Source organism: Falco biarmicus, chromosome 11 (genome assembly GCF_023638135.1).
Source record: "Falco biarmicus isolate bFalBia1 chromosome 11, bFalBia1.pri, whole genome shotgun sequence".
Lineage (NCBI taxonomy): Eukaryota > Metazoa > Chordata > Aves > Falconiformes > Falconidae > Falco > Falco biarmicus.
Genome location: NC_079298.1, coordinates 34,083,145 through 34,098,530, shown reverse-complemented (window position 1 = coordinate 34,098,530; position 15,386 = coordinate 34,083,145). Strand labels below are relative to the sequence as shown.

The following is a 15,386-nucleotide window of genomic DNA, read 5'->3' as shown; positions in this document are numbered from 1 at the left end:
ATTCTACATATATAAATTATTTTAAATTCAATATTCTGCTGCAGCAGCAGTAAACTTTTGCTTTGTTATAAAAAACTGCCAGAAGTACTTTGGTCATTGTGTTAAAGCTCTCAGCTGGTCTACAGACATTAGGGAGGAAAACCTAAACCCCAGGAAGAGATGAACGAGGGAGCGGTTTCTTCTCTTGCTGCCTTTGACATGCTTGAACGAGTGCCTTGATGGCAAAATCCTGCAGAATTTAAAACTAAGTTTTCCAAACATATGCAGACTGAGGTTTTTTCATGGCTTTTTTTTTTCCTTCAGCCTTGCTAGAAATTTAAGTTTTAACTCTGCTGTAGCCATCTAAGGGTAATTCAAACAGATTAAGAAGAAACACCTAATTCTGCTGGACTCTGTAATAGGACCTACAGAACTGATTGCACATCTACTTATTCCACCTTGGTAAGCCAATATCCTCTTCCTATAAGAAAACTACATCCCATTAGTAACCATTACAATTCCACTTTTGACCTTTCTCTGTTTTAAAGCACCATAAGCCAGACAATTCCATTGAATTTTTCTTTTTTCCATAATTCTAAGTTTTCCATCGGTTAACAAAGTACTAGACTTAGAGCAGCAAAGTTAATGAAGCTGCCCCCTCTGCACAGAACATGATCCAGTATCATCAGCAAGAAGAAATCCTGTCAGTCACCTACAAGTAGACAGAATAGTTTTCTTTCTAGAAGACTCTGAGTTCAGTCTCTTCTAACCCACAGACACGTGGCTAGGACCCAAAGATTCAAACCTTCACATGACCAAGGTAAACAGAGAAAAACCTGCAGTACTTTCAAATTTTAAAAGGATTTGCTCCAAGATAAATTACTGTATTTATACATATTTTTTTGCAATGTGTTCCTGGTATGCAGCAACAGTAGAGGTTTAGACCTTGTTTGGTCTCACCCATGCTGTCTTTCTCAGTTCTGACATTTTTAAAGTCCTTGCCTTCATAAAATCATGATTAGTTCTTAGCTTATATTGACTGTCCTACGAAACTGATACATCATAATACACAGAAAAATTTAGAAGTACTATTCTGTTATAAAGAGATATAAAATAATACAGAACACAGAAACTTTCCCCTATTTAGTTCCACATATGTAACTGCAGTTAATAGTTTCACTGGGAAAAAAAATAATAATCCACACAGCTAGCCTGTAAATTTTCTCATTTTCTCAATGTACTTATACAGCAGTTAAATTGGCCATTACAGGAGGAAGATCAAACCATGGCTCAGAGACACACAGCACTAGGCAGTCTCACAAAATGAGCACTAGTGCGGTTTGGTGACTCCCACTGCCATTTTATAACAGGGAAGAACTGCATAATGTTCTGTCAGTCTCCAAGGCATAAATAAAACATGAAAGTTACTAAGAGAGACAGGGCAGCTCACAAGATAAAGAAAATAAAAAACATGACATGGTTAAGTTTTACATGCCATTTCCTTGTTACCTTGCACCGTAAGGAAGACTGATGCTGTGGTAGATCCACCCTCGTTAGAAGCAATGCAGTTGTACTTGCCAGCATCTGTGAGCTTAACATTCTTCACCTCTAAAGAGAGGTTGCTCATCATCCTTATTCGCAGGGGCTCCTTAAGCCTCACATCCCTGCCATTTCTCTGCCAGGTGAGATTGTAACGCACTGTGCTTAAAGTTAGGCAGGTCAAGATGGCTCCTTCACCAGGGACAACCGTGACATTATTGGGAACCTGAATCATGGGTGGAGGCTCTGCGTAGAAAGAAGAGAATAAAGAATAAAATCATCAGAGAAAAAAAAAAGATATGGAAACCTTTACTTCATTTGTGGATTCTTGATAAACAATTTCAAGCACACTACAGCATAAAAATAAAAGTAGTAATACTGGTTTAATATTTAGTTTCATTTCACATTGCTGAAGCCGTGAAACAGAGCCCAGGGCAGCATCCTCGTTCCCTGATGCTAAGCTACCTGACAAGAGCTTACAACACAAGAACACACCTCGTTTAGGTCAAAACTGTCTTATCACACAGGATGAAAGATCACATCATGTATGACAGAGGATGTAGCACTGTGTTGTTTGAGCTCACCTTGTACTGGGGAAGCCAACAAGAGGCCAGAGTGCCACAGCAACAGAAGAAAGAGACAGGATCACCACCCGGTTTCGGAGTGATCTCTGACTGAGGTGAGGTTACACATGGTGGAACCTGTGTACAACTAACAAACTGCAGGCTGGAACAGCTGGCAAGAAGCAGGTAAGAGGTCCAAGGGTATCGGGGCAACAGAGGGGCCATGCCAGTACTCAAGGGATCCGCAAATGGGCATGCAGCTCTAGAGAGCGGCATGCACGTGCTGTCACTGGTGAGCTACAACCCCTAACCAGTCAGGGAGGAGGAGGACAGGAGTTGGTTGTCCTATGTTTTATGCAAGTCCTGTATGTCGCTGCTGTTGAAGGCAGCACCTTGTCTGTAGCAGTCCGTGGAGCTGGCTCAGCATCCTCTGCCTGTCCGTGATACCTACTCAGCTTCACTACTGATCCATGCGCAAACAGGAAAGAAGCTGCAGTGTCCGTGGGGTTGGGACAGAGACCCTGAGGTCCCTGGGCACATGGGGCTGAGCTCCAGCAGCCAGGCAGGAGGAATTCCTAGGCTGGAGCTGCTTTAGGCAGCAGCCACTTAAAACATCCTTTAATACTTTCCACTCAAATCTTAGGTAATTTCATTATCTTTTCGTTCCTATTTGCACATACTTTATGTTGTAACTTCCACTATTATTTATTATTTCCTTTCCACACTACTCATCTCTACACTTCTATCACACTCCTGGAAGAAAGCAGATGCAATAATTTTGTACTGGAATTAAACTTTGAAACCACAGATGCTTAAAATAGGAGCAGTTATCCTGATCCTTCTTGAGATATCACTGATAAAGGAGGCAACATTTAAATGCTCAAGAAAGAACTTTAGGCATTTCCATTATAAATACATAAATACATACAACTCCCATTTATTCTTCCCCAGACTGGTTCTTGAAAAAAGAAAGATCTGCAATGAATAATATTCTGAGTGGGATGCTTTAGCAGATATAAGACAGCTGTGAGAGTAAGACCAAATCTGTATCAGTGCACGCTAAAACACAACTATTCTAAGAAAAACAAGGATAACGGCGAAAAAAAATCTCTATTTATTAAGGGTGAAAGTTACACCTAATGTCAGAGCCAGCTGTATCGCCTCCTCAGTCTCATGTGGGGTCTCAGATGAGGTTCACAAGCTCTATGCTAGATCTCTGCGTAGCAATGAATTGCTTGTACACTCTGCACGCTGAGTGTGCATTTCTGCTTCTCTATAAACACAGTCCCGAATAGCAATCACCCTTATCACCAAAACTGTATTTTAACACACACAGAGCAGAACCAAGAAAAGCTACACTAGCATATAAGAATGCAGTTTCTGCCCTGCACTTTAGGTTTTGGCTTGTTTGGGAGAAAAGACAAATCTTCTAATGCTTTCCAAGGGCTCATCACCAAGCATGTTACTTAAACTTAGAAAAGCGAGAGATGTGAGCCAGTACAGGACTCAAATCCCCATCTTTCGAATGTCAGTCCAGTGGGGCACAGCATCTTTTGGACTACACCAGCCTCTTACCACCATAGTGCACACACATAGCAATCCCCTAAGCTGAATTCAGAGCACTTCTTTACTGGCACTTTAGTTCGGGTGCCTGCACAAGCTAACAAGCCATTTGACATTTCAAAGATTTAGTACTAGTAGGAGAAAGTCAAACTCAAGTGTTTGCTTTTTCTGAAACTAGAAAATGTTGACACAGTTCCAATACCTTTCACACAGCAGTTGACAAAACTGATTGTCTGTGATATACTTTCTGTCAGCCGGGCAAACTAAGAATACTTGATAAGACCTTTACTTTGCTTAAAGAAGATATTTAAAGTATTTTTCTTCCAAATATTTGTACACGAACATTTCAAAGCATCTCCCTCACATTACTCCTCTGCATGGCTCAAAACAGAACTAATTGCTCATGTTTACATAGTGAGTCAGTATCAGCCAATCCCTCGGTGCTCTGTGAATGAGAGGATACGGGAATTTTTCCCCTCATCACTCTTGACTTTCAAGTGCTACCAATATCACAAGAAAAAAGTTCAGATTCTCTTTCAGTTTTCTCTGTGAGGAGGAGGTTAGCTGCAACTTCCATACTAAGAATCTTTATGCCCACATAACAGCTTCTGGTCCTCCAAAACATTGTTGGAAACATGAATATGGGAATACCCTATCCACCGGAAGGATTTTCATAGATAAAATATAAAACAGTGTTCTAGAGCTAGGACTGTGGTAAGTATTGATGTTACTGTACTATTCTAGTCAAGTATTTTCTGTGCCTGAAAGCATATTCCTCTCCTCAAATTTACCACTTGGCGTAAGAGGGCTGTTTCTCTACAAACTTTGCCTTGTGCAGAATCAATGATATCACACTGGTTTCTTTAGATTTACTCATACTGCAGTAAGAACAACATCTTGCCTGGAAAGAGCATCTGAAGGGGACAGTCATCCTCTTCAACTACTGAGTGGGTTGTTTTAGAGAATACAGAGCTGGAGTCTTCTAAGGGGCGAGGGGAGGGAAGGATGAGAACCTGTGGTCCTAGTCTGCAACAGGGGAAATTCTGACTAGACACGCACCATATTTTTCTAGTACGGGTAGTTAAGCACTGGAGGTTGCCTGCGGAACTTGGGAAATCTCTGCCCTTGGGGACATTCAAAGTTTGATTGGTCAAGTTCCTGAGAAACACGGTCAAGCTTGGAAGTTAATTCTGCTTTGAGCTGTGAGTTGGACTAGGTAACTTCCAAAAGTCCCTCCAGCCTGAATTGTTTTGTGATTCTACGATCCATAATTCAGGTTAGTTAACATGAATTAGCTACTAGAGGAGATAAAAGACCAGACAATTTTGACTTCAAGCACTTATATGAAACCCTGAGGATGAATTCAAACTGCCGTTCTGAGCCCTACTATCCTCACTGACCCTGTAAATTAACTGGCTCTGCTCCAGCATTTTCGCTAGTGAAGAGCAACAGCTTACACTTTTGCATGGCAGATGTCTGATCAACACAAACAGAAGGCTATACTAGAGTGGATTGTTATTTCAAAATAAAAATTATCTTTCCCTCAAACTGCATTGCAACTGTGAAAAATTAAGTGACAACATCTGCTGTAGTTATGGGCATGGTTTTCAGGTCCCCAACTCACCCACCCAAGTGCTTAAGTAAGCTTTTCTTCTTAATTTTTTCCTCTAAGTCATCTTACGGCAGAAGACCTCTACTACCTGCTGAAGCAGTTCAAGACCACGTCTGGTTTAACTTTTCTCCATCTGTGTTTGGGCGCATCTTGGTTCACATTTACTTAAACTAAATTCCTCTGATAAGAGTAAAAGGATTAACTTTGTGAAGTAAGGCCTGTTGTTTTACTTTCGGAAACATTTCTAGCTGATCTGCAACCGAAACTCTGCCCATCATAAGCCGCAGGCAATAACCACCACCCTGCTGGTGTCCCAGCGGCGGGTCAGACAGGTACACAAGCAGCGTAGCTTTACATGTGCTTCACAGGGCACCAACTCTTCTCTCTTCCTTTCTCCTACTCCAAGTTATGTCCAAAGCTTGACCCCTATGACCCTACCCACTTTTCAGGAAGGATTCTTTCTTACCACAACTAACTTGCAGTAATAATTAATGGGGCGCAATCATTTAGAGCCCTAAATCTGAATGGGTCATTAACTTACATAAGGAAAATTCCCTCTCCCTCAGCAAGTGGAATATCAGTGCTTTATGCTTTGAAACTGCTTTAACACATAAGGCACACCAATTCATACTAAATGGATGACCAGATTTATAACTAGTTGATCTTTAAACTGAGATTTTTATGAAGTTAGGAACATTATAAATTAAATTAAAAAACAAAACAAAAAAACAAACAAAAAGGGCCATTAAAATCACCTATTGGAAAGATAATGATTGCTAGCCATTTTGGGGCTAGCAACCAAATACTACTGCTTATTTAAAATTTATCTTTGTGATTAGCCTGATTTATTCCTCTTTTACTTTTACTTCCTTCATCCTAGTTAGTCACTCTTAAAAAATTCAAGGTAATAAATAAGATTTTCAACAATTCACTGAATCTTGATTTTACAGAAAAGCAAAAAACTTTCCAATGCAACTTTTGTAATTCCTCCTCTATCAGATAATAGATACATACAATCAAGTAAAAATAGAATTGTTACAGCTTGAAATAAAAATAAGAACTACTGAAATCTGAGGTTTCAATTCCTGCTTCTACAGGCCATACTTATTCTGCAAGTTCAACTGATAGCAGGACCTAATTAAAACAAATCCAATGTTAATGTTTAAAACAGGTGTACATGCATGAGAAAAACCACATTAATTAAAAATATACTTGGAACTGGACAAGTAGGTGCCATTGCTCTCCTTTAAGTGTTCCAGCTCAATGTATCCCCATGCCTTAGTGTAGAAGGATGGACTGCTACCCACCTGATACATCCAGAAATGTCTGTGCACGTCCAGTTCCTGCACTGCTAGTTGCCATACATTCATAAAAGCCTTCATCAGACAAGGAGACCTTGGCAATTTCCCAACTCATACTAGATGATTCTCTGGAGGAAGAAAAGGGAATGCTCACTAAATTCCTGAAGAAACCAAGAGGTACATGAACATGGCTTCCTGACTACAGGCGTAGGAGATTTTGACAATAATTAAGAGGAAAAACAGACCCTCTGATGAATCAAATTGCATCTAGCTTTAAGGATCTAGTAAGTATTAAGAAATACAAGTTTTTGCAGAATGTCTCACTTGCACATCTACAAATACGCCTTCAGCATACATCAACAGTTGTCACACAGTAACTAAAAATCACTGTATTTGCAGTCACTCGCTCAACTACTAGCACTCTTTGTTACATTTACTACTTGAGAAGATGCCTTGCCTTAACACCAACAAAATTCTATGTACAGCCAGTATGTGGTACCAAACCTGTGGCTCTTACTGGGAAGGGTACAAGGGTTCATCCCCCCAGCCTGAGCTGCTCAAACTTGCAGGTACTGATAGGGCTATGCATAAAGGAGACCCTCTGACCAGATACAATCCACCTTGCCTGCTCTGTATGCAAGTCCACCCCTGGGTTCATACAGTAGAGAGGGCAGCATCTACCCCACTACAAGATGCCTATGTCCAGGCAGCTCTCTTTGTACTTTTTAAACTGCAGGGAGTACCTCCATCCCAAACATTTACAATCCAGAAAAACATGAAGTATCAGTATAAAGACAACTGGCTTCTGCTCTGCTGGCTGCACCTCTGAACTTAGGACCAGCAGCAACTACGATTGCCTAGCCATGCAAAAATTAAGAGCACAACACATATAAAGACAGAATTGACAGATTCAAGACCGAAAATGAAAGGTGGGGTACAAAAGAGATGTGAGAAAGATAATGTAACAAGAATTCTGAGAAATAGTTGCAGGTTTTTTATAAATCACAGCAAGGGCAAAGCTGATCAGCAATATTACCATGTATCTATCACATACAATGTTAAAATCCAGAAGATAATAAAAAGTATAGCTGTATTGATTGGTGGTCACCCGCTTAAAAACACATGCTCTTGCAGCTTTTCAAGATTCAGGCCACCTGTTCTACAGCTAATGGTGCAACAGACACACAGGTGATGACATAAATGACCAAAACTGTAGTTCTGTGGCATCCTAGCACTCCCTGTGACCCACTGCTATGGCATATAAAGAAAACTGATGAGTGCTAAAATATCTATGATAGCTTTGGCAATAATTGCCTGGTTATGGGAAAACACTAATTAAGGAACTCTTTGTCTCTCTTTTGTCTGAATAGATTGATTTATCAACTTTTAAAGGATATAGAAAGAACAAGAGACTTGGAATATGTGTGAAAGTTCAATGCTGCTGCACCACAAAACAGAAAATCCATCTGCACCACAAATCAAAATGGTAGTGACCTTAAATGGCTTCCTACTTAATTGTCTGTTACTTCATACTTACTCTAGATAACCTAATATATCATACATCAAATCTATGACATCTTACAGTGCAATGCTGGCAAACAGACATGGCAGTAACTGCCAAAACTAAAGAATAAGGTAGCATTTCTTCCAAGCAAAAAGTAAGAAACTTCTCTTTTTCACAGAAAGTATGTTAAAAGTGAAGTCACACAACCCTATTCTTCTTCATTCTTGACTTTTGCTACACACCAGATGTCGAACATACAAGCCTTGAGAACGGAAGCATAAAAGGAAATGTGTCCAGAGTGGAATGGCTTGGCAGAGAGAAACCTGCAGTGGTCTATTAAAAAAATATTAAATATAACAATGGCAGAAATGAATAATACACACCTCAAGGCATCTGTTACACAGTTCGGCACCGACTCTTAAAAAGCAGTAACTGCACACAACTTCGCAACATGTGTTACTGAGATAACTCAGCACCTTTCAGCATAGAGTCATTTCTTTACCCAAATCATTTTACAATATATGCAATCTGCTGATCAAGCTGCTTACCTACTCAGTTTGGAAAACGCAAACATGCTCCCTTAGTGAAACTGCAAAATCCGAAGTTACTAGTCACTGTAGAAACACTGGCAGAGAGCACAGTGATGTCCACGTTGTATCTAACTTCACCTCTTGGTCACCACAAACCACCTCACCCTGTACCACATTTTCAGCTGGGAAGTTCCCAGCAGCAGGCTGTGGCTCACATGAATGAACCAAAACTTAAGATTCACTTGTGCTGCACTAGTTAGGACAGTTTGGAGGGATATTTTCTGCATGGTTTTAGCAAATCAGACACTACACTTGACTAGCACCACAAATGTCAGTTGATTTAGAGTAATTTTTTTAATTATTATTATTTTATTCATTAACTAAATTGATTGTTTTTCTTGTCAGAATTTCATGTATTATTTTTGCTGATTCTGACATTTGCAGGGTTGGTGGGATCTACCATTTATAATACAGAAGGGATTTTAAAGACACGTTAGCGTTCAGTTCCCACTGATTTCCCACTGGAATGAGGTGTTTAACTACCGTTCTTGGTCTCCTAAATCAGACTTGTCAGAAACGCACAAGGATATTAACCAAAATCCAAATTCTCTTACTAGACCATCACAGCATGCAGAAATAGAGAAAAACAAACACTGTTGCAATTTTAGAGGAATTTCTTTTTCCTATACATGGTAGGCATTAAAAATTAGGAATTATTACAGCTCATAGTACCTCTGGAATCAAAGAAGAAAAAAAATTTTTTTCAAAGCATATTCACTTCAAGAACTATCAATCTATTTTCATCCTAATGGTATTTTCACATAGACAGCTGTCATGATAGAACTATAATATTCAATTTATAGACAATTTACTTTTTGAAGTATTAAAAAAACATTAAGATGACATCTTGTCAACAAAACAAAACTCATTCAAATTCATTCAATGTAGAGCAATAATATAGCTCAAATCTGCATTAAACTAGTAAACTGGACAAATCCTGTATGGAACTTCACTATTAATAAGATGCAGGGAAGCCAAGCCAAATTACATCCTATGTGACTGTGATCAATAATATCTAGCATGATATGTATTTTGTTAAATTAACTTGGATGATCAATTCATTGCTTTGGTCTGTAATACAAAAAAAATGCAACCCTAACATAAAGGTGCTGGATATGTGAAAAGCAAGAGTAGAAGAGTGTGGTTTGATAACTAAAGAACGGAAAAAGTTACACATCTGCTCAAGTATGTGCTGAGGTTGACTAAACGTAAGTGGCACCTCATAAAAAAAAAAATTAAAAAGACAGAACTGCAGCATTTCACACTGCCAACAGTGTACCATGGAGCTTCAGAACATATTTATTTTGGTAGTCACATGCCTGCTATTGAATGCTAGAACTTAGCCTTCAGTCTTCTCCTGAAGTGCTTCAGGCCTTACAAGAGGTTGTCAACACCCTTCTAGTACATACTTCCCTCTTGTTTTTAACTACCAGAATTACAAGATGGACTTTATGAGTATTTTAATTCATTTGTAATTAATGTTTTTTTTAATTCTGATCTCATGCTACAGAGAAAGAGCGTGCGATCCATTTTCTACACAGAAGTCTGAAGGGCCTTCTGGTCCATTCAGTACAAATTTTGAGAGACTTTCTGAACAGAAAAATTTTCTAGGGTAGGTGATAGTACATACTTCCAGGGCACCCATGAAAGGCCATTAAAAATAAAGCAACTTAATGCACACTATGTAATCATCAACGTACCACGGAGGCGGGGGGCGGGGGGGGCGGGCGGCAGGGGGGCATGGTATAAGTAGTGGTGCACTTGTGCTCCAGCAAAAAAGGTAGCTATTAATGTACTTTAGGTAACTTTTTCAAATATAAATTGAAAGCATTTGCCTTCTAGACCCAGTTTATCATAATTTAAGAGCACACCTTGAAGAGGGATTTTAGCCAGAACCATATAATCTCATCATCTACACAGAGTGTTCACCCTCTTCAAACATGTATATATATCATAGAATGGTTTGGGTTGGAGGGGACCTTAAAGATCATCTAGCTCCAACCCCCCCGGCCATGAGCAAGGACACCTTCCACCAGACCAGGCTGCTCAAAGCCCCATCCAACCTGGCCTTGAACGCTTCCAGGGATGGGGCATCCACAGCTGCTCTGGGCAACCCCTTCTGCCGCAGCACTAACAGCTAGCCGGCTGCAGCAAGGCTTTTACCATCACATACCAGGGTAACTTCAAGTAGTTCAACTTCTCACACAGTCCAGACACCTCATCCCTGAGCTCCTACACATATTCCTTCTTCACTTTTCAGCTTCTGGGGGCTGATCACCTTTCTTATTTGCTTTCTTGATATCTGGGATTTTTATTTTTTTTCTTCAGAGGGAGGTTCTGATGAGCTTATGGTACCTCGTCCTTTCACCTCCTGGGTCACACCAGACAGTAACCTGAGTGAGCTTGCAGCAGCAGCAGATCTAGAATACAGCACTAACTCATCATCCTGTGTCCTGAAAAGCTCCTAAACATCCTTGTGGTTGGCCATTTCTTCTATGAGTGGAGACACCTTTAACGAGCACATAAAGACTGGCAAGAACACCGCCAGGCCGAGCAGCAGCAGTGGTGGAAGCACCAGTGGCACCGTGCTGCTCCCGCACCTTCCCCCAGCACAGCCATCACCGCTGTCTGGCCAGACCCGCTCTGGACCCGCCACCACAGGCCGCTGCCACGTCTGGCCGTGCACTCTGCCGCTTCTGCCCACTACCCTCAGTCTCTTAGCTCCAGGGCAGTCAGGCTTCCTTCTCTTTGATCCCAACGGCTCACCTTTACCACTGTCTGATCCAGACCCCCAGGCTCTCCCTGCCTATCTCAATGTGATCTGGATCACAGGCTATCCCCGACTGTCTCTGCTACGTTGGGCGCTGCCGTCACCACTCAAAATGTCAAATATTCCCCAGCACAGCCACCACCGCTGTCACTGCTCATTACACTCAGTCTCGTAATCAGAAAGTCCCGAGGTCGAGCCTCACACGGTTTTTACTGTCGGTCAGATTCTACTGTCCATGCTGTTTCTCCTTCCTCCAGAGGTCAAACCACACTGCTCCTCCTCCATCCGACCCCCTCCCCCACACTCCTCAGGGCTATTTAACCACTTAGCAGGAATGACCCACTGCCTTCGAGGCCAGGCCACAGCTGCATATTATTGATGGGAAACAACCCACCCCCTTCACAGTGAATTTCTTCCTAATAGCTAATCTATATCTACCCTCCTTTAGCTCAAAGCCGTTCCCCCCTGTCCTATCACTACCTGCCCTTGTAACAAGTCCCTCTCCAGCTCCCCTGTCAGCCCCATCAGGCACCGGCAGCTGCTATAAGGTCCCCCCGGAGCCTTCTCTTCCCCAGGCTGAGCAACCCCAACTCTCTCAGCCTGTCTCCACAGCAGAGGTGCTCCAGCCCTCTGACCACCTTTGTGGCCTCCCCTGGACTTACTCCAACAGGTCCATGTCCTCCCTGCGGTGGGGGCCCCAGAGCTGGGTGCAGCACTCCAGAGCCGAGGGGCAGAATCACCTCCCTCCACCTGCTGGCCATGCTGCTTTAGATGCAGCCCAGGATTCAGTTTGCTTTCTGGGCTGCAAGTGCACATTGTCAGCCCATGTTGAGCTTTTTGTCCACCAACACTCTCTGCTCCCCACCCCACCCCCCCCAAAGTCTTTCCCCTCAGCGCTGCTCTGAATCCATTCTCTGCCCAGCGTGTATTTGTGCCTGGGATTACCCTGACCCAGGGGCAGGACTCTGCACTTGGCCTTGTTGAATTTCCCAAGGTTGGCACTAGCACACCTCCCAAGCCTGTCTAGGTCTCCCTGGGTGGCACCCCTTCCTTCCAGCATGTCAACTTGGTGTCACTGGCAAGCTTGCCAAGGGTGTACTCAATCCCAGTGACATTCCATATATTACAAATCTCTCCATAGAATACAGCCTCCTTAATATCAGCAAAAATAACAGCATTGAAGTAACATGTAAGCAGTATGTAATAGTAAATAATAACTAGAAGTCATATAATAGGATATAAATAGGAAATAAAACACTATTTGGAGTGAAAAAACAAAGGTCACTACTTACTTGAAGAACTGATCCACTCCTAGTTTTACTCCATTTTTAGTAAAACGCTGAGTAAAAGGTATAAGACTTTCTACATGGCAAGGAACAGACCCTGGCTGTAAATAATATCCTGGAGTCTTGGTGGGCATTGTAACTTTTGGAGCATCTGAAGAAAGCAAATATTCCCCAGAAGATTATTAACAGCTACTAACATATATCCTACTTTTTCCTTTTTAATACAAGCAAATTCAATTTCCGATAAAGTTATACTTAGTAGATAATAACATTAACTTGTCCATCACAATCTAGAGATAGAACTTTGGAAGGAAAAAGCACAGAAAGTACTTGTATAAGTTAGAAAAAAATGCTAGATATCAATCTCAGCTGATTCAGATATGACAAGTGCACATTTAGTTAAAGTTTAAAATCTCTTACCAGGAGTAATACTAGAAAAGGAAACACTTGAAACTCTCTGGAAAAGATAATCATCCTTGTCATAGCCCGTTATTTTAACAAAAAAAGCTTCATCTGGTGGAATGAAGTCAGAAATATTCCATAGTCCATAGGGCTTTCTGTCAGGATAGTATTTCACAGGCAAGGTCTTAAGAAGTTGTCCTGTAATACTCAGAAGTTCCAGTCGGTCTATTCTAGCTGGAAGAAAGATCCCTGTGGTGTTTAGCAGCACGAAAGTAGGAATCCCTAGAAAAACAGAAACATACCATTTTAAGTGCTAAAAAAATAAAAAATTAAAGAAGGAAAGGTTAAATTCCATATGTATGGCTCACTACCCCATGAATGCACCATTCAGGTTCGACCCTTACTAAGTAGCAAAAAGCTTAAGTTCTGCTAAGCTGTGCTCTGCTCGTTAGCTGTCAGGAGACACAGCAATGATTAGGGTTTAAATTACTGATTTCTAACAGGTGTTTCTGAAATAGCAGCCTCTTTATTAACTCCCCTCCACATCCCAGAGCCAAAGGCTTCCTCTGACACTCCAAAAGTAACAGAAACAGTGTTGCAATTGAGACATTTCATAACTATAAATAGATGGATTTATGTGACATAAAAAAACCAAAGCTAATTGAAAAAATACTGTAGTATGACAAAACAGCAACACTGGCTGCTCTCACACATTCAGAGCCCAAGAACCCAGGTTTATCCCAAAATTCACCAGAGATCATCATAGAGTTCTGCTTGATTCTAGGGGTCAAAACCGGTTATTGTTTATCACTGACTGAAACGGAAACAAACCTTGCACTGGTCTGCTGGATGTTTTTTTAAAGTCTAATGTTGGCTTCCTAGAAAACCCAGCTCTAAAGTCAATAGTGCTGAGTCCCGTGATCCGAACAGAGTGCCTTCCGCTGCTCGAGGTCTGAAAAAGCAGAGTGAAAGACTATGGCATTATTAGCATTTCAGGAATTGCAGTTTCTGATCCATCCACCGAGTTCAGTAAACAGACTGCAGCTTTCATCAAAAAACAAGATAAAAAGGAGGCTGATTTCAAAAGTTGCAAGTAAATATGGCTTCAATAAAGCTTTACTTTTAGATACTGTACCCTACAGTTGTAGTGTCATTGAAAAGAGCAAATCTGTCTTAAATGTAAATCATAACACAAACACAAAATCAACAATTATTTGGCACATGCTAGTGATTATAATGGGAGACTGCCTGGAAGTTAGGATTTTAACCATCATAAAGTATACTACAAAATGGTAAATGAAACATGTCAGAGCAATCAGTACATATATTATAACCAGCAAAAGTTTTACAATTTACTTCTGCTGCTACAATAATCGATCTTACCTTTTTATTTATTAGTAAGTTCCCTTTTCAAATCTCCATAAAACTAATTTTACCCATGAGGCAAACACAAACATCAAAGGCACTGCATATCAATAAACAAGTGGCAAGTACAGACCAACCTCAATCAACACTGTATATTAAATGTTCTTCTCTTTCCCAGCCAAAGTCTCAGTTGGAAAATAAAGCATGCAGAATTACCTCTCACCTCTGTTCTCCCCCTGCCACTTTGTCATTCTGGTTGAACTGACAAAAAACAAAACACCCACCCACCCACTCTTGAAAAGCCACAGCTTTATGTTGTTTGAGGTTACAGTTACTTTTATGCAGTTTTTCAATCTTGCAATTATTTTGGTTTATCTTCTTCAAGTTCCTTTCTATAATTCTATGCTGAGAAAGCACAACTGCTATTTGCAAGAGTGCACAGAAGCTGAAGGCTTTTTGTCCTCATTACTTTCACACCTTTCAGGTGTTAGGTGGGAAACACAAAAAACAAAAAACAACAAACCAAAAAACCACAAACTACCAACCCCCCAAAAAAACACTAATGCACTGCACTGAGCATGGAGTTAGATTTTTACAAACTTAACAATTACAAATCCATGGACAATTTCAACCAGAACAGCAGGAAAAAATAAAGATTCAAAAGGCTGTGAAGAGTGATATCTAAGCTATATTATGCCAAGATCAAATCTGCAGTTAGTAGAACCTACTCTAAGTTTTTGTTCAGGGAGACAATACAGCACACTAGACTGGCAATGTAAAAGGAAGTAAGTATTAAAATGAAATAATTCCTATCTATCTAGAGACTATGACCTGATCCATTCTCAAATACATAATTCCTTCAGTTTAGTAACCAACTCTGATACAGCTGCATGTGAATATTAAACATTTAAC

At 40.7% G+C, this 15,386-nt stretch overlaps 1 protein-coding gene across 1 annotated transcript in view; it reads right to left on the bottom strand.

The window, feature by feature from the left end:
• Nucleotides 1-15,386, bottom strand: part of HMCN1 (hemicentin 1) — a 202,539-nt gene that overhangs the window by 128,374 nt on the left and 58,779 nt on the right. The window contains exons 7-11 of the mRNA XM_056356040.1: nt 13,941-14,061; nt 13,128-13,391; nt 12,714-12,858; nt 6,564-6,685; nt 1,489-1,764 (exon numbers count right to left, since the gene is read on the bottom strand). Of these exons, the coding sequence (XP_056212015.1) occupies nt 1,489-1,764; nt 6,564-6,685; nt 12,714-12,858; nt 13,128-13,391; nt 13,941-14,061 (928 nt within the window). The remainder of the gene's footprint in view (nt 1-1,488; nt 1,765-6,563; nt 6,686-12,713; nt 12,859-13,127; nt 13,392-13,940; nt 14,062-15,386) is intronic.